The 19,912-nt window shown below is 52.1% G+C and overlaps 11 protein-coding genes across 11 annotated transcripts; 7 read left to right on the top strand and 4 right to left on the bottom strand.

Moving 5' to 3' along the window:
* Positions 1–592: 592 nt before the first annotated feature.
* BO80DRAFT_420490 (magnesium transporter CorA family protein) lies at positions 593–2,112 on the bottom strand. Its single transcript, XM_025718378.1, has 2 exons — positions 1,459–2,112; positions 593–1,406 (listed from the first exon to the last, which is right to left on the bottom strand). Exons 1-2 carry the CDS (start codon positions 1,935–1,937, stop codon positions 818–820), a joined length of 1,068 nt encoding a protein of 355 aa, XP_025580517.1. The 5' UTR covers positions 1,938–2,112; the 3' UTR covers positions 593–817.
* Positions 2,113–2,605: 493 nt separating this feature from the next.
* Positions 2,606–3,156, top strand: BO80DRAFT_420489 (uncharacterized protein). Its single transcript, XM_025718377.1, has 3 exons — positions 2,606–2,679; positions 2,726–2,869; positions 2,921–3,156. The coding sequence occupies exons 1-3, from the start codon at positions 2,663–2,665 to the stop codon at positions 2,940–2,942; spliced, it is 183 nt and encodes a 60-aa protein (XP_025580516.1). The 5' UTR covers positions 2,606–2,662; the 3' UTR covers positions 2,943–3,156.
* Positions 3,157–3,765: 609 nt separating this feature from the next.
* Positions 3,766–4,593, top strand: BO80DRAFT_343769 (RibD family protein; the record flags this gene model as incomplete). Its single annotated transcript, XM_025715246.1, has 1 exon — positions 3,766–4,593. The coding sequence occupies one exon, from the start codon at positions 3,766–3,768 to the stop codon at positions 4,591–4,593; it is 828 nt and encodes a 275-aa protein (XP_025580515.1).
* Positions 4,594–5,224: 631 nt separating this feature from the next.
* BO80DRAFT_470110 (F-box protein) lies at positions 5,225–5,933 on the top strand (the record flags this gene model as incomplete). The annotated part of the gene is made up of 3 exons (XM_025723062.1): positions 5,225–5,348; positions 5,420–5,436; positions 5,517–5,933. The coding sequence occupies 3 exons, from the start codon at positions 5,225–5,227 to the stop codon at positions 5,904–5,906; spliced, it is 531 nt and encodes a 176-aa protein (XP_025580514.1). The 3' UTR covers positions 5,907–5,933.
* Positions 5,934–7,523: 1,590 nt separating this feature from the next.
* Positions 7,524–9,337, top strand: BO80DRAFT_370719 (putative aromatic-L-amino-acid decarboxylase; the record flags this gene model as incomplete). Its single annotated transcript, XM_025716460.1, has 3 exons — positions 7,524–7,572; positions 7,640–8,570; positions 8,632–9,337. The coding sequence occupies 3 exons, from the start codon at positions 7,524–7,526 to the stop codon at positions 9,191–9,193; spliced, it is 1,542 nt and encodes a 513-aa protein (XP_025580513.1). The 3' UTR covers positions 9,194–9,337.
* A 580-nt stretch (positions 9,338–9,917) lies between these two features.
* On the top strand, positions 9,918–11,118 carry BO80DRAFT_420485 (uncharacterized protein). Its single transcript, XM_025718376.1, has 2 exons — positions 9,918–10,021; positions 10,098–11,118. The coding sequence occupies exon 2, from the start codon at positions 10,119–10,121 to the stop codon at positions 10,962–10,964; it is 846 nt and encodes a 281-aa protein (XP_025580512.1). The 5' UTR covers positions 9,918–10,021; positions 10,098–10,118; the 3' UTR covers positions 10,965–11,118.
* BO80DRAFT_3057 (DUF427 domain-containing protein) lies at positions 11,026–11,533 on the top strand. Its single transcript, XM_025715037.1, has 4 exons — positions 11,026–11,148; positions 11,193–11,298; positions 11,359–11,439; positions 11,490–11,533. Exons 1-4 carry the CDS (start codon positions 11,068–11,070, stop codon positions 11,519–11,521), a joined length of 300 nt encoding a protein of 99 aa, XP_025580511.1. The 5' UTR covers positions 11,026–11,067; the 3' UTR covers positions 11,522–11,533.
* A 144-nt stretch (positions 11,534–11,677) lies between these two features.
* On the bottom strand, positions 11,678–13,814 carry BO80DRAFT_489716 (C6 zinc finger domain protein; the record flags this gene model as incomplete). Its single annotated transcript, XM_025723606.1, has 2 exons — positions 12,763–13,814; positions 11,678–12,716 (listed from the first exon to the last, which is right to left on the bottom strand). The coding sequence occupies exons 1-2, from the start codon at positions 13,803–13,805 to the stop codon at positions 11,678–11,680; spliced, it is 2,082 nt and encodes a 693-aa protein (XP_025580510.1). The 5' UTR covers positions 13,806–13,814.
* Positions 13,815–14,092: 278 nt separating this feature from the next.
* BO80DRAFT_470102 (putative MFS monocarboxylate transporter) lies at positions 14,093–15,606 on the top strand (the record flags this gene model as incomplete). Its single annotated transcript, XM_025723061.1, has 5 exons — positions 14,093–14,139; positions 14,182–14,398; positions 14,443–15,195; positions 15,262–15,359; positions 15,453–15,606. The coding sequence occupies 5 exons, from the start codon at positions 14,093–14,095 to the stop codon at positions 15,604–15,606; spliced, it is 1,269 nt and encodes a 422-aa protein (XP_025580509.1).
* Positions 15,607–15,814: 208 nt separating this feature from the next.
* Positions 15,815–18,158, bottom strand: BO80DRAFT_470093 (extracellular metalloproteinase; the record flags this gene model as incomplete). The annotated part of the gene is made up of 5 exons (XM_025723060.1): positions 17,542–18,158; positions 17,112–17,498; positions 16,512–17,076; positions 16,047–16,461; positions 15,815–16,001 (listed from the first exon to the last, which is right to left on the bottom strand). The coding sequence occupies exons 1-5, from the start codon at positions 17,887–17,889 to the stop codon at positions 15,815–15,817; spliced, it is 1,902 nt and encodes a 633-aa protein (XP_025580508.1). The 5' UTR covers positions 17,890–18,158.
* On the bottom strand, positions 18,131–19,395 carry BO80DRAFT_2990 (2-oxo-4-hydroxy-4-carboxy-5-ureidoimidazoline decarboxylase). The gene is made up of 3 exons (XM_025715030.1): positions 18,765–19,395; positions 18,614–18,713; positions 18,131–18,562 (listed from the first exon to the last, which is right to left on the bottom strand). The coding sequence occupies exons 1-3, from the start codon at positions 19,166–19,168 to the stop codon at positions 18,503–18,505; spliced, it is 564 nt and encodes a 187-aa protein (XP_025580507.1). The 5' UTR covers positions 19,169–19,395; the 3' UTR covers positions 18,131–18,502.
* Between the last annotated feature and the right edge of the window lie 517 nt (positions 19,396–19,912).

The raw sequence follows: 19,912 nt of genomic DNA, 5'->3' as shown, positions 1-19,912 counted from the left end.
GTTCCAGGCCCGCAGTCATTGGCGGAATGCCCGATAGCAGTGCGTCTTGGGCTGCAGCCACGGGAAGGCTTGTCTCACCGCGATAAGCCAGTTTAGTCCAGTCCAGTCCCATTCCAACTATCTAGTACTGACCAGGAAAGGATCTTGCACGTGCGAGGGTGCCTGAACAGGCAAGGTTTTCCAGGATTACACTGGATCCGCCATCGGCCTTTTCGGACCTTTGCTCCGGAGGTGTCCCTCCCAATATGACATAGCCTGGCTGGCAAAAGTAACCAGCTATGCAGGAAAACCACACTGGATCTGGAAGTGGGATCATCTTATCGTGAACCGGCCGTGCGATGCAGCGATCGCTCGGACCCTCGGGCTAGAGGCTAGTCAGCGATAAGGTGATAGCAGCTAGGCCAATGCTGTCTCGGCCTGTCGTAACTCGCAAAGTTGGGCTGAATTGATAACTGCAGTCGCGGTTGGAGATGTCGGGGTATGGGTGTGGCCCGTCTTTAGGTGCAGTGGGCGATCGGCGACCCCGAGGAGCCGGACGGGAGAGCTTCCCGGAATGGAGCTGTCATCCTGATTTAGTGATGATTGATAGACGATTAGATATTAGATTATCAGTCAGACGAGGATATGATAGCGTATGATTAATATCGTGATGATTGATGACTTGCAGGGGTTGATAAGACGAGATAGAGACAGCCAAAAAGCACACCTCGATCGCTTGATAGTGCAGAATGATAAACGGTCCAAACTTATGTCTACATTGGTACCGGGTCACCCATCCCAAGTTTACTATGACTATGACTATTCCAGCATGAGATACCTACAGCAGCTGCAACCGCTTAGCAACCCAACAAGCAATCGATACAAACGCAAGCATACACCCCACAATCGAAAAAAACCACGCCAAGTTGTGACTATCATCCTGCCCCGGAACCTGCACATTCATCCCAAACAACCCCGTCACCATATTCAACGGCACAAAGATCGTCGCCAGCACCGTCACCTTACTCAACACGGCGTTAATATCAAAGCTCAACCGGATATTATTCACGCTCAGCTGCGCCAGGAAATTCGACTGCGACCGGCCCACAATCTCATCAAAGTGTGATAGACTCGTCAGCGTGGTCACCAGATGATCCTGCACGTCGCCCAGGTAGACGATGAGATCGCCGTCCGGGAACATCGGGTTTCGGTTCTTTGCCTGACAGCGCTTGACGAAGCCGTTCAAGACATCGTATTTTCCGCTGAGACAGCGAGTCAGCTGGGTGATGTTCTTGCGGAGGCTGTCGACTTGGGGAATGAGCGATTTGACGTCGTCGACTCGGACGATAAAGACTTGGTCTTCGATGGCGTCGGCTTCGCGCTCGGCGGCTCGCATGTATGGCTCGAAGCTGTCGACGATGTCGTCACTTCGATTGTTAGTAAATGGAGCAGTGGAGTGGGATTTATGTAGTGACATACATCAATGCATAGCAAATCCAATCGCTCGTTACCATATGAGTCTCTTGAGTCCGGCGGATCCTGTCCCGGACATGGGAAATATGGCCACATCCACTGGGCGAAAATGTCACCGTGGCATTTTTAAATACCAGAATGTAGAATCCCGTGGAGCCGGGGATGGACGATGATTCGTCAGTGCCAGCCAGCAGAGTCTGAAACGAGATCAGATAGTAGTTCCGAAACGCTTCGATCTTCTCACGGGACTCCCGGGTCGCAATGTCCTCTGCGGTCAGGGGATGAATTGACAGTGCCTGACAGACGGTGACGACGTCTTCCTCGGTAGCATCACGAATGTCGATCCACCAAGTGTCGTTGTCCGATCCTTTGATGTCGGACTGGACAGACTGCCCCAAAAGAAGCCCCTCCCATGAGGAGGAGGTGGTGACCTTTTGGGTTCGACAGGAAAAGTGGGAGAAACGCGGAGTTTCCTCGGATCGCATGGTGTGCCAGCTGCAGCGCAGAAAGCCCAGGGTCGATTAGAAATGCCGGTCGCAAAAACACAATTATTCATCTAAGAAAACACCGCGAAAGCCAAGCACAAAAAGACGCAGATTCAGCCCATTCTATGATAACGATGCTCGTACTGAACAAGCCAAACGTCGAGAATCGACACAGTTGCATCCGTGAGTGTGGTGTCAGAAGAGTGCACAGCCTTGATCTCAGCAGAAAAAGGAGCAGACAGACATCCACGTTGCAGGCTGGGGTCAAGTGATATTTCACAGATTTCAGACCAGCCTTGTAGGGCTGAGGCCTGTCCCGCCCAGTAGCCACGGTGGAGCCTAGGCAGCCAGTCAGTATCCGAGTCTGGCACCGACTGACCCAGTCAAGGCTTCTGGTTGGTCCGTTGATGAGGACCCCATGGGTATTTCGGAATCTCGGAAGACAGAAATTGGTAGGATCAGCGCGTTCAGGCAGCATTGCGACCGGCCTGCCTGAAGGGGATTAGACGATACTATGTAAAGAACCGATGCTATTGGAAGGTCAGAATATTTACCCCGTCCGAGTGGTGTGCTCGGGAAACCATTTCGTATGACGATACCAGGCTGCCACCTTGGCATGGCGCAGGCGTGGATATAACCTCGAGGGACTGCTTTTCACTTTCTAGGATGTCTTATCCAAGTAAACCCTAGAATTGTTAGACTTCTGAAAAGCTACATCACACAATATGTCTGCATCTATCATGTAAGCTGCAGCCGTCATTAATACCAGCCGAGCTGACCGTGAACAGATCGACCGTCGTGGTTGTGTGGAGATACGCCTGGTTCATTGCGCTACGTCCATTGGCTGTTCTCATGCTGACAGGGGCTGCTGTCTCCCTTTTTCGATCCGGAATGTCAGTCTGCAAGGATGTCCCTTCCATGGCCTATGAGATGTGAGTACTCCACCTGGCACCATCTTTTGATCGACACTGACAACTTTTCAGATTTATGTGGTTCACGTCGTAGGGTGTATTGAATAATCTGCATTGGTACTGGAGCGTGATTTAGCATGATTGTTTGAGTTTTCGGTGGCATAGCGAGGTGTTGATTACATTATTTCCATGCGTTCGTTGTATATAATTTTCCATCTCCCACATATTAATTTTGAAGGTGTGATGTTGATGTGACAATTCTCAGTTGTCGGTTAGGCGCGCCCACAATGACTTCAACAGCTACCATGTGCCAGAGTTCTGATGTAAGATCCTAATCCAGGTCCGCTGAGCAGAGCTCTTAATCTGCTTGGAGAATTCTTTGGGCTTCCACGGGAAGATCTAGGGATATTTTGCGGATACTAATAGATAAGTCTGTTTGTGATGTCTCAAGCAAAAAGGAGTGATGACATGAAAGTCAGTACTGCTTTCTTCCCGTGGTTCTATCAATGCACGAAGCTAGAAGGTGAAGGCTGATGAAAGGCCTGGCCCAACCATGCATGTCACATGACCTGTCTGCCTATCGCAAGAGTGAATATATATCTGTAGTGAGCCCACCGCATCTTCACACAACAATTTGCATATCTCAAATTTCTAGACCGACCTGTCCGAGACTTACCACTCCTTGTACCCTAGATACATTTCATAGAATCAGTCACATGCCCTAGCGCTACAATACAGACTCTCTAGGCACAACCTGGGTCTTCAGCAGTGACCAATCAGAAGCCTTCCATCGTATTGTCCGCTTTTCAATCTGACCAATCACATCTCCCGAAGAAAGCATTATGCCTTGCAGCCTGAGGGCCATTCTTTTGACGGCCGCGGCATCACTGCAAAGAAATCCAAGCACTCCATCTGCAATGGATAGCCTCGACTTCCCCGACCACGATCGCATCTTCCTGGAACCCCATCTGCCACCCAAAAATGGCGATGGAAAAGCCAGATCGGCATCTCTCCCCTTCACCACCCTCACCTTCGCCACATCCCTCGACTCATCATTGGCTCTCTCCCCCGGCACCCGGACGGTCCTGTCCGGGCCGCAGTCCAAAGCCATGACGCATTATCTCCGCTCCCGCCATGACGCCATCCTCATCGGCGTAGGCACCGCCGTGGCCGACAATCCAGGCCTGAACTGTCGAGTGACAGGGGTGGGTGGCTACGGCAGCGAGGGTCTGACCGGCCAGCCACGGCCTATCATCATCGACCCCTCCGCGCGGTGGGAGTTCACAGCGCAGTCGAAGATCTTCGAGCTCGCCCGGAAGGGGCGCGGAAGGGCGCCGTTTATCATCACCGCTGCGGAGACGGTTCCTCCGTCGGCACAGAAGGAGGTCCTTGAACAGCACGGCGGAAAGTTTATTGCTCTTCCGGTGGGGACGACCGTCGAGGGGACGCATCGGATTGACTGGACCGCGCTGCTGGAGTGTCTCATGCGCGAGGGATTGAAGAGCGTCATGATCGAGGGAGGGGGATCGATTATTAACTCGCTGCTGGAACCGAGTTGCCAGTCGTTGATTGATTCGGTGATTGTTACGATTGCTCCGACTTGGCTGGGACAGGGAGGCGTGATTGTCTCCCCGCAGCGGAGGGTTGAAAATGGGGTGGTGGTTCCGGCATCGCGGTTGACGGGAGTGAAGTGGTACCCGTTTGGGGAGGATGTGGTTCTTTGTGGAAGGATCAAGGATGATTGAAGGAACAGTCTGATAATGCGCTTTGTGGTTCAGACAAACAGTGTTTGGAGGATAATGAGATTGGCCGGAAGTAGTCGTGATATTTACAAATGATTACTGAGCTGCATAGGAGTTCAGCTGGAGCCCTATAGAGTTTTCGCCTGCTTGGCTGACTGTCGATTGATGCGGAGGAGGATTACTTGGGTTATGTCAGGCTCGGTCAACTGCGTGCAATTCCAATCATCCCATTTTTTGGAGCGTGGGGTGACAGCTTGGTAGTTGCTATCTCAGCAGGAATCTACCCGTATTTGATGTTGTATGCGCTGAAACTAGGTAAAATGCGGTGCAAGAACGAGCATGCCAGGTGGAAGGAACTTGATCTCCTTTCAACCTATGTCGACCGTTCTTAACTGAACAAGGCATCTGCTCCTACCACATCATCTTGTCAATACCTACAAAGGACGCTGAAACATCCGACCGCACCCACAATACTGTCAACCATAAAGCAATCTCTCCTGAACTTCTTTGTTTTGCGATGGTCGAGAATCTCTTGGACATGCTCGATCGGTACCCCGACGCAGCCTCACATTTAAACAATCTATTAACTGCGCGATGGCTGGCATGGATCTGATTCCATACCCAGCATACCATCATGTCGGTCTACCTTCCCATCGAGGTGTGGGATGATATCTTTGGTCGCCTCGAGAAAGGAGACCTCTTCAACATTTCCTTGGTCTGCAGGATGTTGAACGGGCTCTCCTTGTGGCCCCTTTACCGTAAGTGCCAGTGGAGATGGGAACAGGTTCGATGGTCCCAGATCATGAGATATATGACCACCCTCTTCCAGCACCCACACCTCCTGGAGTACGTCGAGGAGGTGGAGATCCTCTCCTTTGAGGATTTTCAACCACTTGACACATGGGTTTCTGCGAGAGTTCACCCAGCTCAAGACTCTCGAGGTACCCGTCCAGGTACTGATGGGTTTCAATAATCTGGATGAGCAGAACATGTCCGGGGTTCTCCCGCGCAGTCTACAAAAGCTCACGCTGCAGTGGGACGTGCCGGAATGTCAGGGGCCCATTATTCTCCATGACTGGAGCCCCATTCGGATCTTCAACTGCTTGCAGAGGTTTCTGAACCTCCCGGACCGGAGTGTGCAAGTGCCGGACTTGACACAGATTGTGATTCGATTTCCGGCCCCATGCCCTACTGGGGAATTTGACTTGGATTTGCTCGACTGTGACCAGTTGACGGAGGATTATGGGATTTTGGTGCAAGCGAAGATGGATAGGATGACAGGGGGATACTGGGCTTTGAAGCATGAGTGCGAGTGATCCATACCTTTATGGAAACTCGACTCCACATACAACTATCCTTCACTTACTTTCCACTTACAAAATCAAGGATATCCACCAACACATACTCTACATCAAGCGTCCCTCGTATTCACCAGCATAGCCCCATGCCCGTGCTACCTGCCGTGCCCGGCCGTGCCCGGCCCTGCCAGGCTCCCCCAGCCTTGCCGTATCTTACCCTCCCACACTCAATCCCAAGGCGGAGCAGCTCGCCTGACATACCATCCAGATTCCAGCCTCATCCCATAGGCTGACCTGTAGCTATATAAAATCCCTGCCATCTCCAGTTTCCTACTTTTCCCACTCTTCCACAACACTATCTCTACAATTTAAAAAGCCAACACCAAATCACTACCCTATAATCCAGTTATACCAATAACCCGCTCTATCCATACAAACCAAACCACCAATACCCAATCCAAAACCAAGATCATTTCACTTCAGCTCTCAACCTACCCTCCTCCTCCCCCAACACTCATCAAGAAAAAGGAGAAAAAGAGGAAAGAAAATGTGCTTCACCACCTCCACCGACGAACCCGCCACCCCCGCGCGTCTCCGAACGGGGTATACCTCTTCTTCCTCGCAGGCGGGACAACAGAATCAAAACGAGAAAACCCCAGGATATGGTGGATCAAGAAAGAGACGTAGGGGACGACACTACGGGTATAGTGGTGGTGCGGGGGCTGCTTGCGGAGGTGATGGTGGTGGTGGTGGTGCTGGCTGTGGTGGTGGAGGCGGAGGAGGGGGGTGTGGAGGGGGTGGGGGTGGGAATTGATACTAATAAGTATAAGTATTCTTTGACTTTATTTGGGGGCAATAGGGTTGTTGGGGTGTCTGGTTAGTTCTATTTGTTCGGAGAGGTTCAGTTATGGGTAATATTGTTAGCGGGCGAGGTATGGTTAGAATGGTATGGAAGGGATGGATATTATAATTCGGACTGCTGACTATCTAAACCTTGGTTTATACTATTCGTAGAAGAAAGAAGTAATGTAAGACAAGTCAGATGACGTGAACACCTGATACGTACTATGAAGAAAATAGAGTTGAGGCTGTGGATGCCGATGAGGTGAGATTATGCTGTGGGCGGGATCTCGGAATCGGAAGGGGTGTATTTCCATTAATAACGGGGCGGAAGGTCGGGGTGGACTTACTTTTAAGTTACTATACCACAAGGTAAGACTTTCAATCTGGAAGGAGGTCGATAGAACACCTAGGGACTTCTTTTCAACAACAATTCGTCTAATCATTTCCTCGAATCTACCTGTCCTGATAATCCTCTCGGAACCGGAAGACAGTAAACACCCGGTAAACATCCGTGACTTTCCGGAATATCCGCCAATATCCCTCCCTCTGAGACATGGATATCTACGGAGTATAGTACCAAGCAATAATCTTGGCACTGCCCTGCTGTGATTGGACAGGAAACCATCAACACGCCCTTCCAATGACGACTCGGAATGCAGCTCGGAACGCAGCCCGGAATCGCCCCGAGCCCCGCCGCTTGGCTTATCGATAAGTAAATCCTCTTCCTCCATCTTCTCCCTTCTTCAATTCCTCACTTCCATTCAATCCCTACACACCAACAGTACCACCACAATGGACCGCGAACAATTCCGCGCCGCGGCCTACTCGGCCATCGACGACAGTCCGTCCCATCCCCCTCCCCAATTCCCCCCTCCCACCAGCACGCCCCCACTAACATGCATCCCCAGTCATAACCTACAACGACACCCTCCCCTCGCAACGCGTCCTCCCCACCGTCGAACCCGGCTACCTCCGCCCTCTCATCCCCTCCTCCCCGCCCGAAGACCCCGAACCCTGGTCCACCATCCAATCCGACATCGAAACCAAAATCAAACCGGGCATCACGCACTGGCAACACCCGAACTTCATGGCCTTCTTTCCGGCGGGGGTCACCTACCCCAGCATCCTGGGCGAAATGTACTCCGCAGCCTTCACGGCCCCCGCATTCAACTGGCTCTGTTCGCCGGCCTGCACAGAACTCGAAACCATCGTGATGGACTGGCTCGCGCAGGCACTCGCCCTACCGGAATGTTTCCTCAGCACGTCGACGAATCGCGGCGGGGGGGTCATTCAAGTAACGGCGAGTGATACGGTCGCGACGATGATGATCGCGGCGCGGGAGAGACGGGTGACGGAGATGGTGCTGGCCGAGGGGTTTAAGGCTGATACAGTGGAGTATGAGGATCGGATGATGGATTTGAGACCGAGGTTGGTGGCGCTGGCGAGTAACCAGGCGCATAGTAGTACGGCGAAGGGGGCGTTGTTGGCGGGGACGAGGTTCCGGAGTGTGCAGGCCAGGTTGGAGGATAATTTGGAGATGACGGGGGAGAGGTTACGCGAGGTGTTGGAGCAGGCGGATCGGGATGGGCTGATGCCGTATTTTATTACCCTGGGCATGGGGACCACGAATTCGTGTGCCTTGGATCGGTTCATGGAGTGTAAGGCGGTGTTGCAGGAGAAGGAACATTGGAGGAGGATTTGGGTCCATATTGATGCGGCGTATGCCGGGGCCGCGTTGGTGGCGGATGAGTGGCAGTATATTGCGAAGGAGTTTGCTGAGGGCGTTGACAGTTTTAATGTCAATATGCATAAGTGGTTGTTGGTGAATTTTGATGCCAGGTTGGATCCCCCCCCCCTCCTATCCCCTCTGCCGGAATCGTTGGATACTAACAGCTGCAAGCTGCCTCTTCATCCGCAACCGCGAAGACCTCACCAACGCCCTGGACATCACCCCCGCCTACCTCCGCAACCACTACTCCGACTCCGGCCAAGTAACCGACTACCGCAACTGGTCCATGTCACTGGGGCGTCGATTCCGCGCGCTGAAAATCTGGTTCGTCATGCGCAGCTACGGCCTCAGCGGGATGAAAGCCTACATCCGGAAGACAATCAACCTCGGCGAGACCTTCGCATCTCTCGTCCGCAGTCGGCCCGACTTATTTGAAATCATCACGAAGCCTGCGTTCGCGCTGACGGTGTTGCGAGTCAAAAGCCCCAAGGCAACTGCTGTGACGAATGGGACAGAGGGCGTGGCGCAGCCGGATGAGGCGTCGAATGAGCTGACCAAGGAGGTGTATGAGTTGATTAATTCCAGGGGAGAGATCTTTATTACTTCTACCGTGGTGGTGGGGGTTTATGCTATTCGGGTGGTTAGTGCGAATCCGGCGGCCGAGGAGAAGTATATTCGGAGGGCGTTTGAGATTTTGGTGGAGACGGCGGAGGAGGTTATTCGGAGGGGGTAGTATCATTTAGACGGATGTCGTAGATATTATGGATTGTAGAGATGATGATGATGTGATGGTTATGGATGATTGGTGGATATTAGAGGACGGGAATATGGGATGTACATAGTTCTCACATCACTGCGATAGAAATGAGAATAGCAGATAGATGAACGTCAAGTTCCTGACAATAACAGTAACCCACAGATAATAAGACACCTTAAAGCCATACCCGCTCAACATGGAGTTGAATCAGTCATTACCATTCCCTGCTCAACAATCTCTAACCTCCAATATACAAATGGCAAACCCCGACCCAAACCAACCCACTAAAACACACCACTACCACAAACCGACACATTCCAGCCCTTGTATAACTCCATTTCAGTAATATAGATACACCCCGAATATCCACGGCGGGGTAGAATCATATATATGTCTAATATTGCCATCCGCTGCCTGTATCACACAGGCATCTTTTCCGGTTGCTTTGCGAATATCAGCACGTGCGCGTTCAGTTACTTCCCAAACCAACCGTCCAATTTACTGATCAATCGACAAAATGTCCCAGTCGAAACCCGACTATGACCAATTCCACGGAGAAATCAAGGTCGACGATGTCGACCTTCTATCCATTGCATCCTCTGACACCGGGGAATACTCCGACATCCACATCAGCGAATTGAGTGACATGGACCCACTGGCTGGCGCGTATCTTCTCGACGCATACGATGAAGATTATGTGCATGAGGTGGCCACGGATGGGGACGTCTTGTTTATCATCACGACGGATGAACCACATACGCGAATCCGCGTGTCTTCCGAGGTATTGCGACGAAAGTCGCCATTCTATGCTGCCTTCTTAGGGCCCAATTTCAAAGAGGGAGAGACCCTGCAGCAGTCTGGCAAGTTGGAAATCACCTACGATGATATCAACCCCGCGGCCATGTTAGTGGTCATGCGGGTGGTGCATGGGGTGGGGTGTGAGGTTCCGATGCGGCTGGAGTTGGAGCTGTTGAAGGATATTGCGGTGGTGGTGGATAAGAATTGTTTGTTTGATGCGGTGAGAGGGTTTGTGTGTCAGTGGTTGCAAGGGGCGTGGGTCGGAGAGAATCCTACGCCGCCGAGTCAGGAGATTCTGGACTGGGTGCCGTATATCACCTGGGTGTTGAAGAGGAAGCCGGATTTTCAACATGCGACGCGGTCGATTATCATGGAGCAGAGTGTGACGGTTGCGCCCAAGTATGCGTATACGCCGGACAAGGTGCATACGGCGATGGGGCGGGTGAGGGATGAGGTGCTGTCGACGATGAGGGCGTTGATTCGGGACCATTTGAAGGAGTTGGAGAGTACCCGGCATCTGCCGGTGCAGGAGGGGTGTTGTCCCTGTCCGCATAGCTTTATGCGGGATTGGAAGATTCTCCTCCAGAGGGCTCGGTATCCGCACAAGTACAAATTGTCGCCGGTGGCTGTCCTCACGCTGGTTTATGAGGTGGTAGGCAAGTTTGATTTGGCGGTGGGCCGTGGGGAACCGGTGTGTCGAATCTCGGTGCACAAGGTGCTCAAGAAATGTCAGCAGGAGATGAGAGAGTGCCAGGGAATTGACTTCGATGGCAACGTCGTTCGCTATCCATTTCCCCTGCCATGGATTGATTTCAAGGCGATCAACTGGCCCTACAACGCCTGGGTAGGAAAAAACCATCAGTCCCCCAAAGAAGATATGTGGGAGTCCCAACGACGTCTGCTGGCTGCGACGGCAGCCTTGACGGGATACGGGAGGGATAGGAGGTAAGCAAGGTAACAGGAAGGTTATCCGGGACGTAACCGTCAAGGTACCCCGCACCAGTTGTCAAGAGACCATCAACGGAACCTCTGCCACATCACCAGTGAAGACCATGCCTCTTGCTAGAGCTATCATCGATGATACTGTCCTGGCTGAATCTCCCACCTGGGAGACGGTCGAGGGCAACGTCTATGTAAGTCTGTCGTGGCAGTACGATCATGCCACTGATGAAAGCAGTTTCCCCTGTCGGCCATTCGGGATCCATCCCTCTTGGTTCCGACCGACCTGTCGACCTTTTGTCCGTGGAAAGGCGATGCGTCGTATTATTCTCTTGTGATTGGTAGTGAGTATCCTATTCAAGGATTATCTGGCTCATTTATGAGATCATGCTAACATCTGACAGACAAGACGGTTCCCAATGCAGCCTGGTATTATCCCAACCCATATGACGCTGCCAGCAACATCAAGGATCACGTCGCTTTCTGTGCGTTTAGCTCCCAGCGTAGCTGATCGCAAGCTAATGCACCTCAATAGATACCAACAAGGTTAATGTCTCGGTTGAATAAGCGGTCTGGAATGTGCACTGGTCAGATTCTGTAATGAGATTCGGCTGCTCAAATTCGTTCTCAGAACTGTCGTTGATTCATGTTTGACACAGACGCTTTGCCTTGTACGTATCATCGGAAAGCGATGGCTTCGTAGTCTGAGCACCACTGAACGTATCATCCACCAGTCAGGTCAGGGTCCAATTCGTTCAACAACTCTGTCCAATCTGCCGTCTCCAAAGCTAGATCATTCCCGGTGTTGAGCATCTCCGACCAGATATCCTCCAACTGTCTACTGCCAACGCCGTCGAGAGTAGTTGGGAGGTCAGCCCCCTCATCCAGCACCGTAGGAACAGCATAGGAAAGCTGTGTGCCTTGGACGGTAGAGGTTTCTTTCATCAAGCCATTTGACGTATCCCCCTGCGGAGTAAAAGTCTGCTTTCCACTTTTCCAATGCTTCTGGAGCACACTCATCATCGCATTAATTCCCTCCCTGACCAGAGAAGATGACTCTTGCGCCTTACTCAGCATGCGACAGGCATCAAGCACTTCTTCCTTGCGTTTCTCGGCTAAAATATCATCCCAGTTAAAGCACACGTCCAACAGTAGAATCACAGCAGCGGTGAACACATGATGCATCACAGACCAGACAACCGAGTTGGGAGCCGTATGGTTCGGTTCGCTTCCATCCATGATCCGCTTGATTTCGAGCACCTTACGGGCGGACTGGAGGCATATCACATGTGAATAAGAATATGCCGGTTCACGAGCCCCCCGGATGAAAAAGTCTCGATGTAGACGACACAGACGCGAATAGAATCCCTGCTGCAAGAGACAACCTTGCCAGGCAATAGTCGGACGCTCTTCGTAAAGGGAAGCAAACCGTCGCCTGGAGGCTGGATCGAGTCGAAAGAACTCAGGGATCTCGGCGATGACTTGGTGATATTTGCGGTCCAATTCCAGAATCTTGTCATAGCTGATTTCCAGGCCATGTAGATGCTGGTATGACGTTGCATCGACTACTTCTCGGCTAACGAAAGCCAGCTTCAGACGTTGGAGGGAAAAGGACATGTCTGTTGGCGTCGAGCTTGGCAGCGATGCCCCTTCAGGCGTCCCGATCGCATCATCGTCGATATTTAAAGGCTGGTTCACGTTCATGTGGCCTGGCTGTATGAAATATGTCCACTCTTGAGGGCCAGTAAGAAAGCCCACTAGCCTGTTCAAATCAGTCATAGCCACATTGGAATAATCAGAAATCTTACCAATCGTAGGATGTCAGGTCCCACCAGAGACGTCTCTTCACTTCCAGCTCTACGGCATCGTATCCATTTTCTTTCCTTTCGTTTCGAAACCGCGGGGAGTCGACGCAGTGAAGCATGAGGTTTTTGGCCTGGCTCACCACTGCGCCGTGGACAAAGAGACCACTGACAGATGGCGGAATTTTCCAGTTGGAGACATTGTGCATCACCACCAGGGTCGCCTGCAGACCCTCCAGGGTTGGAGATGCAGGGTATTGGCTCTGGATCAAAGCCGCCCCAGTCAAGTAGGCAAATTCCTGGCTACGTGCTGCTGCATCGCTAGAGGACTCCAAAGTCAGCTGCAGACATAGCGAGCTCGCCAAGATGCTGAAAAGCAGCGCCAGGTGGTTGAGGTCCACGGGCAATCTACTGTCAATGCAACGGTAGATTCCGTTGATTTGGTTCTCCACGCGTTTCGGGATCAGGATATGATAAAGATAGTCCACGTAGTGATGGTAGTAGTGGAAGAGGTTCAAGGCCTCTGTCTTTGTGGGCAAGAATGAAACCAGGGTGACTGACGCCGGATTCTCATCAATAGCGGAGCGGCTCATGTACGGCATAGAAAGGGGTGGTCGTGGACCAGCCTCCAGATTCACGCTTGAGCTGCGTCTTCTCGCCGAATCGTCCAGCCCATCTCGAAGCCATTTCGGAGTGGCCGTTGCGACCCGTTCAGCCATGTGGATGTTTTCCAGCCAATCCGCCGTGAGTAGTGACTCTCGGTTGTATGGACGGGATGGGCTTGTATGAGGCTGAGAGGACACATTGCTGGTAGTTGAAGTCACCGCAGGACTATCCAGACTGGAGGCACGCTCCACAGCAGAAGATCTGGGTTTTGCAACAGCTGTTCTCCCATAATTGCAGTCCAGCCGGCGCGCCAAGCAACTGCTGCATGGCTGTTGGCGGTCGCATTTGATCTTCTTGACTCGGCAGGACTCGCACGACACGGGGTCCTGTCTGGGGGGGCGTTTTGATGAGTTGAGCAATTCCAAGTTCACTTTTCGCTTCATGGCGAGTTGATCAGGGACTTGTGTACAGCAGACGACAATCTTGGTAGCAGGGATGTTGAGGATGTTGGAGCGAACTGCCAGCCGGCGCCAAGCACGGCCCGGACTCTCCGCGGACTCTCCGGCGGATCTATAGAGAGCAACACCATCGGATCAAAAGTATATGGACTATATATGGCTAAAACTCGTGTTAGAAGCGGCTTGACTCTTCCAAGCTCATAGTAATAATTAGACAGTCACGAACTGTATCTTCACTACTGTCTCAATCCGACACTTGAATCCTCATAAAAATGGGTACCCACAAAGATGCTCCTAGCTCAACCCCCTCCGAATACACGTATGTTCATCTCCATCCAACAAGACGAAGCTAATGACTCAGACCACGAGCATGTCTGACCCTCTTGGGCGCCTTCTGCGGCATGTTCTGCACCGTGGGCTTCATGAACTCGTTTGGTGTCTTCCTGGAATACTACAAAACAGCACAGCTCTCCAACGAGTCCGAATCCACCATCGCATGGCTGGCAGCACTTGTAATCTTCTTCATCTTCGGGGTGTCAGTCATCTCCGGACCTCTCCTCGACACCTTCGGTCCCAGAGTCAGTATATCCCTTCCACTTATTCTTCCAACTAATGGAATCAGCTCCTCCTCTGCACCGGCTCCATCGGAACCGTCTTCGCCATCATGATGACCTCCCTCTGCAAACAATTCTACCAATTCATCCTCGCCCAAGGCATTCTCCTCGGAATCTCCCTCTCCCTGCTCACCTGTCCCATGATCGCCCTAGTCGGCCAACACATCAAGATCAAGCGCGGCGCCGCCATCGGCATCGTCATCGCCGGGTCTTCTCTCGGCGGCGTCGTCTGGCCCATCGTCGTCCACGAACTTCTCCAGAAACCCAATATCGGGTTCGGATGGACCATGCGTACCGTCGGCTTCATCATGCTGCCTCTTCTCGTCATTACCTGTGTCTGCTGCCAACCACCACAAACTATACCCCCCTCCCCCGAAACCCCTTCATCCACCCCCAACCAACCCACCGCCACCACAACGACAGCTAAAGACCCCTCAATCCTCCACTCCAAACCCCTCCAACTCACCTGTCTCGCCTTCTTCCTCATCTACTTCGGCATGTTCTCCCCCTTCTTCTACACCACCTCCTACGCCATCGCCCACGGCTTCTCCTCCAACCTCTCCTTCTACACCATCTCCATCATCAACGGCGCGTCTCTCTTCGGACGTATCTTCGTCGGTATCATCGCGGATAAATACGGTCGATTCAACTGCTGTGTGATCTTTACCCTGTTGTCTGGGATTATTGCGCTTTGTTGGACGAAAGCTACGGATGTCGCTGGGTTGGTGGTTTTTGCGGCGGCTTATGGGTTTACTTCGGGTGTATGTTCCCCTACACTATTTTTACTATGGATGGGGAAGAGTGCTGATAGTATGGGTTTGGAAAAGGCAATCCTCTCCCTCCAACAAGCCTGCGCTTTGCAACTCGCTACCCCCAGGACGGTGGGGTTGGCTGTGGGTGTGGTTATGGCTTCGACGGCGCTTTCGTACGTTCCTCTTCCCCAACCACCTGTTACCCCCATCCACCCCATGAACCTTCATCGCTTCTTACTCACTAACACTGGATATGGTTTTGGTAGTGCGATGGCCGGAATCCCCATCAGTGGCGAACTCATCCAGAAATACGGGTACCTGGCGCTGTCGATTTACTCCGGGGTGAGTTTGTTGGTTGGAGGCGTGGTGTTGGGTGTTGCGAGGGGGATGCAGAATTGGGGGGTTGGGGTGGTTGTTTAAATTTCTTCTTGCCATCCAGCTCTTGGAGAAATGGTTGTGGGGATGGTTGGAATGAGTGAGTTATTATATCTGCGATGTGGTGGATGGTTGATATGGTATTGGGTGATAGTATCATGTTATGTTTGGGATTATGTTCTCAAGTGAGAGTGGTGATTATAATAGAGAATCAGTTAGGTCCTATCCTTTATTCATCATCCATTCAAGTGAGCTAGCATACCCCCACAGGAATAGTAGTGCTCCCCATCCGACGAACCCGATGATAAACCGCCCCGGATCCTAATCCCCGCTTTGCGAATCCCGTCCAGATCTCACACTTATTCTTACCACCCGTCAGAGCAACGTCTGCATCAAGGATAGCATCCCGGGCTTGGATGAAGTTCGGGTTGCATGGTTGTCTGTACCACATTAATAAGGTCTCAAGGGATGGGGAAGAGACTTACAGCGCCATTCCATCCAACACTAGCTTCATGGAAAGATACTTCCCATCCGTGGGCACACCGTTACTGAATTCTGGTCTAGGAGCATCGTTCTTCCCGTGCTTCTCGATCAGATTCCACATCACCTCGTAGAGCATCGTGGCCCAGACAGTGCCGATGTCGTGGACGCCTTGGAGGTAATTGACGCTGGTGTAGTTTAAGGGGTTTTCCTCGAAGGAGGTGGAATACGGGTAGTCGCGAACACCGGCGTCATCGTTGGCGGACCAGGCACCCACTGTATATGAGGCGTCTCGCGTGTCGTTTGGCTTGAGCCGGATCGCTAACCCCATAAAGTCGCCCCAGCCTTCGCCCATGCCGCCGGACTCGAGGGCGTTGAGGCAGCCCGAGTTGTAGGGTCCGCCGGTGAGGCGTGTAGATACTGTGCTTATTGTCAATGTTTAGTTTGAAGGTAGGGTGAGATGGACTTACCACCGTGAGTATATTCGTGAATTACAATGGCCGCATCGAAAACTCCGTCGCGGGGCACAGTAGATTCGGTCCATATGAACATGCGCATGCGACCGGGGATACCGTCCGGGGGACTCGCAAAGTTTGCGTTATTGACTCCGGATCCATCCTGTGCGTTGAGGATCACGTAGTCTCGACCTCGACCACCATGGTTGTCGTTGTTGTACTCGAAGTTTCCGGCCGTTTCGGTGAAGCCGAGCGTATATAGAAGGTCGTGGTAGGTGTTGGCCGTGTAGAACAGCTGGACGATGGATGCGTTAATGTAGGACAATGGAGGGGTCATGTTGACCGAGTACGGCCATTGGAAAATCAGATTGGCGTCAGACGGGCGCTGGTTGAACAGGTAGGAGCTGCCCCCACTAGGGTTCCATTGCGCAATGGCATTATTTCCTCTGGTGGTTGTGTAGTTCCTTCGCCCATCGCCGATCCAGGTGAATGCCGATGTGGATCGGTCCCAGGGATCGGTGACAATGGTTCGATTGCCCTCTGTGGGATCAGTCACACCCCAGGGAATGCGTATGGTCAGCTTCATTTATTGGTCAAGACTCACACTTACTATACTTGATATGTTGCCTCGGCCACGTAGTCAATCACACCATGGACCGTGGAGGAAGTCAGTGCATCTATATACGTCAAGAGCCAGTGCTCGTCGACGTCCGTCTCGATCCTCCATGTCAGGACGAGGCCCCCGCCAGGCTTGACAAAATACACCAATTTTGCCAATGGATCCGATACTGCGCCGGATGTGCCTCGGAAGATGTAAGTATTTTGCTCGTCGGCGGCCTGTGCAGAAACGTCGTTGATGGCTACCGGCAGCCGCAAAGCGTCGGTGACTCCTATGAGAGCAGCCACTGGCCCTGAGAACTCGTGGTCGAGCGGGTTGGTCTGAGGTAAAGCCCCTGTAAAGAATGAATTGCCAAACGAGAAGACCTTTCCATCTTTCCCAATCTGGAACAGTCAGCCCTGACTATATCCACTGTGTCAGACGTACGTTAACATTGAAATCAGCATTGTCAATGTCTATATTATGAACGGTCTGTCGAAAGTACACATGAGCAATCCCGTTGTCGCCAATATAGTGGTCTTCGACAAGACGAAAGCTTGCTCCAGGAGCAATCTCTTGAACCAGTCGAGCTGCCGTGTCGGTATAGTTCCCTTCGAATGATGCGACTGCCAGGGTTTCGGTGGGCGTAGCGAACGAATTGACATACTCAGTATTGGAAACCAAGCGGAAGACGTTCAAATCGACGGCCACTTTATCTGCATGTGTTACCTGAGAGGTAAGATATGCAGCCGCAAGTAAAGGCAAGGCCCCTATGATTTGTAGTCCATGCATCATTGACAGCGCCTTGAAATCTTGAGATCGTCAGGTATGCTGGATTGAGCAGTGTTATATATCGTCCATTTCCCCTAGAGAGCTATCCGGAAAATACTGAGTTGATTCTGTTCCTCCATGGTCTACCCTACCAAAGTAAGGCGACTGTCAAACGTTCCTCAACTGTTTACACCATCGACAATACTACCTTTCTATTCAGCCAGCAGTTGCACGAATGGATCTACCTATTCGGTCTCACAATGAACGTCCATGTCTGACAAGCTACCCAGGGTTAGACAATAGCATTCGTCAGCCATATTGAAGATCAACTGCGTAGCTGCATGCAGAATTAAAGTAGCACACGCTTCCTAACAGAAAGCCCCGTCGTGCGACAGCTACTCTCAGGATCCCACCCAGCTTGTGCTTCTCTGTACGACGAACTGCTGCCTATAGCCGCGACGGGGTACGAATAGACCAGCGGACTCTTTGGTAAAAGGACCGGGCATCCAGTTTCGCTAGAAATGCTCCTCAAAAGCAATTCCGTAGTGCATAGATCGCATACTGCAGAGCTCGACAGACAAGAACCTGCGGATGTTGAACGGTATTATTGACCATATCTATCTGTATATTATAAAACCTAGATCTTTGCCGACTGCTCCAATTTCTGTGCCCGATCTTTGGCAATATCGCACATGGCCTGTAAAGCCAAATGTTAGCGATATCCATATGACAAGACTCATCCTCTTACCTGTATGATTTCCTCCACCTCACGGTCGGCATCACCCCTGTCGATCCTCTGGCGCATCTCCTCCATAATGACATCCCTGTTGCGTCCGTTTACAAATGTCCTAAATAAGAACCCGTCAGACCAAGAACCAGCGAATGAGGATACGACGTACACGAATCGCAAGCCAGGGAACTTCTGCTCGTATTCCGCGTTCAAGGCCTTCAATTTCTCCGCCTGTTCTTCCGCCCCACTGTTTAAATTTGCTTGCTCCTTCTTACTCAATTCGCTCAGATGCTCGGTCGGAGCTCCCTTGGGTTGTCCCAGGCGGGGGTGGGACCCCAGAATCCCCACCAGAACCTCTTTGTCCTTAGACGAATTGGCAGCGGAAAGGGCGGACATGCGACCGCCTACAGCATCGATCAAGCTGGAGTAAGAAGAGAACGTCTGGTTGGCCAGGACGGGGGCCATGAGAGTATGGATCTCTGGTGACGACTCGAAGAGCGTATCCAGGACCTGGAATTGCTGCTCCTGCGGGAGTGATGTAATCGACGAGAGTGGGGGGAGTGCGGCGGGCATGATGGGCGGTGGAGTGACAGCTATGGTCAGGTACTCACGGAGCACTCACTGTAAAGTGTTGTTGAAGAAGCAACCCGTTGATCGTTACGTGGGGATGGTTGGATATATGGTGTGTCCAATGTCCCCGCATCGGCAGCCTCCGAGAGTTGTTCCAGCGGGACGGAGACCTCCAGGTGCGGACACTCCCATCCAAGGCGGAGTTCGGATGGGTTTGGGGATCGCAACGAGGTGTCACAGACCTCTGGACTGAGTCTGAAGGTGCATTCACTCATCACCATCACTCATCATGGTACCAATGCCAGGGTCCATTCCAATGGTGTTCTAGACCAACCATACCGGAGCTCACTAGGAATGAAATCCGGGGCGATGACAAAATCGGATTGCCCATCGATAGTCAATGGATTAAGTTTGTGGGCATCAGCAACGAGTAAGAGTCCATCAGGGGAATTCCAGCGATGGAGATCGACCCGACCGATTTTGAGCCTAGCGGGGGAACGACAATACCGTCGTGTACGGCCGCCGTAATACGAATTATCGCTTCACCTCGCGGTGCTGTACCACCGCCCTGGCAGCATCAGGGAAGGACCTGCAGATATCTGAGCTGTGACCCCTGCAGCTCCAGTTCGCCCCGGCTGCCTTCTCACCAAAAGGACCACGAGAGGCATGGGTTCGTCGAAACTGGGCTGGACGTGATAGATCACACCGGGCCACCTGACGGATGGGGAGAACGCCATTGTTGAATGT

Source organism: Aspergillus ibericus, assembly GCF_003184845.1.
Source record: "Aspergillus ibericus CBS 121593 unplaced genomic scaffold BO80scaffold_1, whole genome shotgun sequence".
Lineage (NCBI taxonomy): Eukaryota > Fungi > Ascomycota > Eurotiomycetes > Eurotiales > Aspergillaceae > Aspergillus > Aspergillus ibericus.
This window is presented reverse-complemented; position numbering and strand designations above follow the sequence as displayed.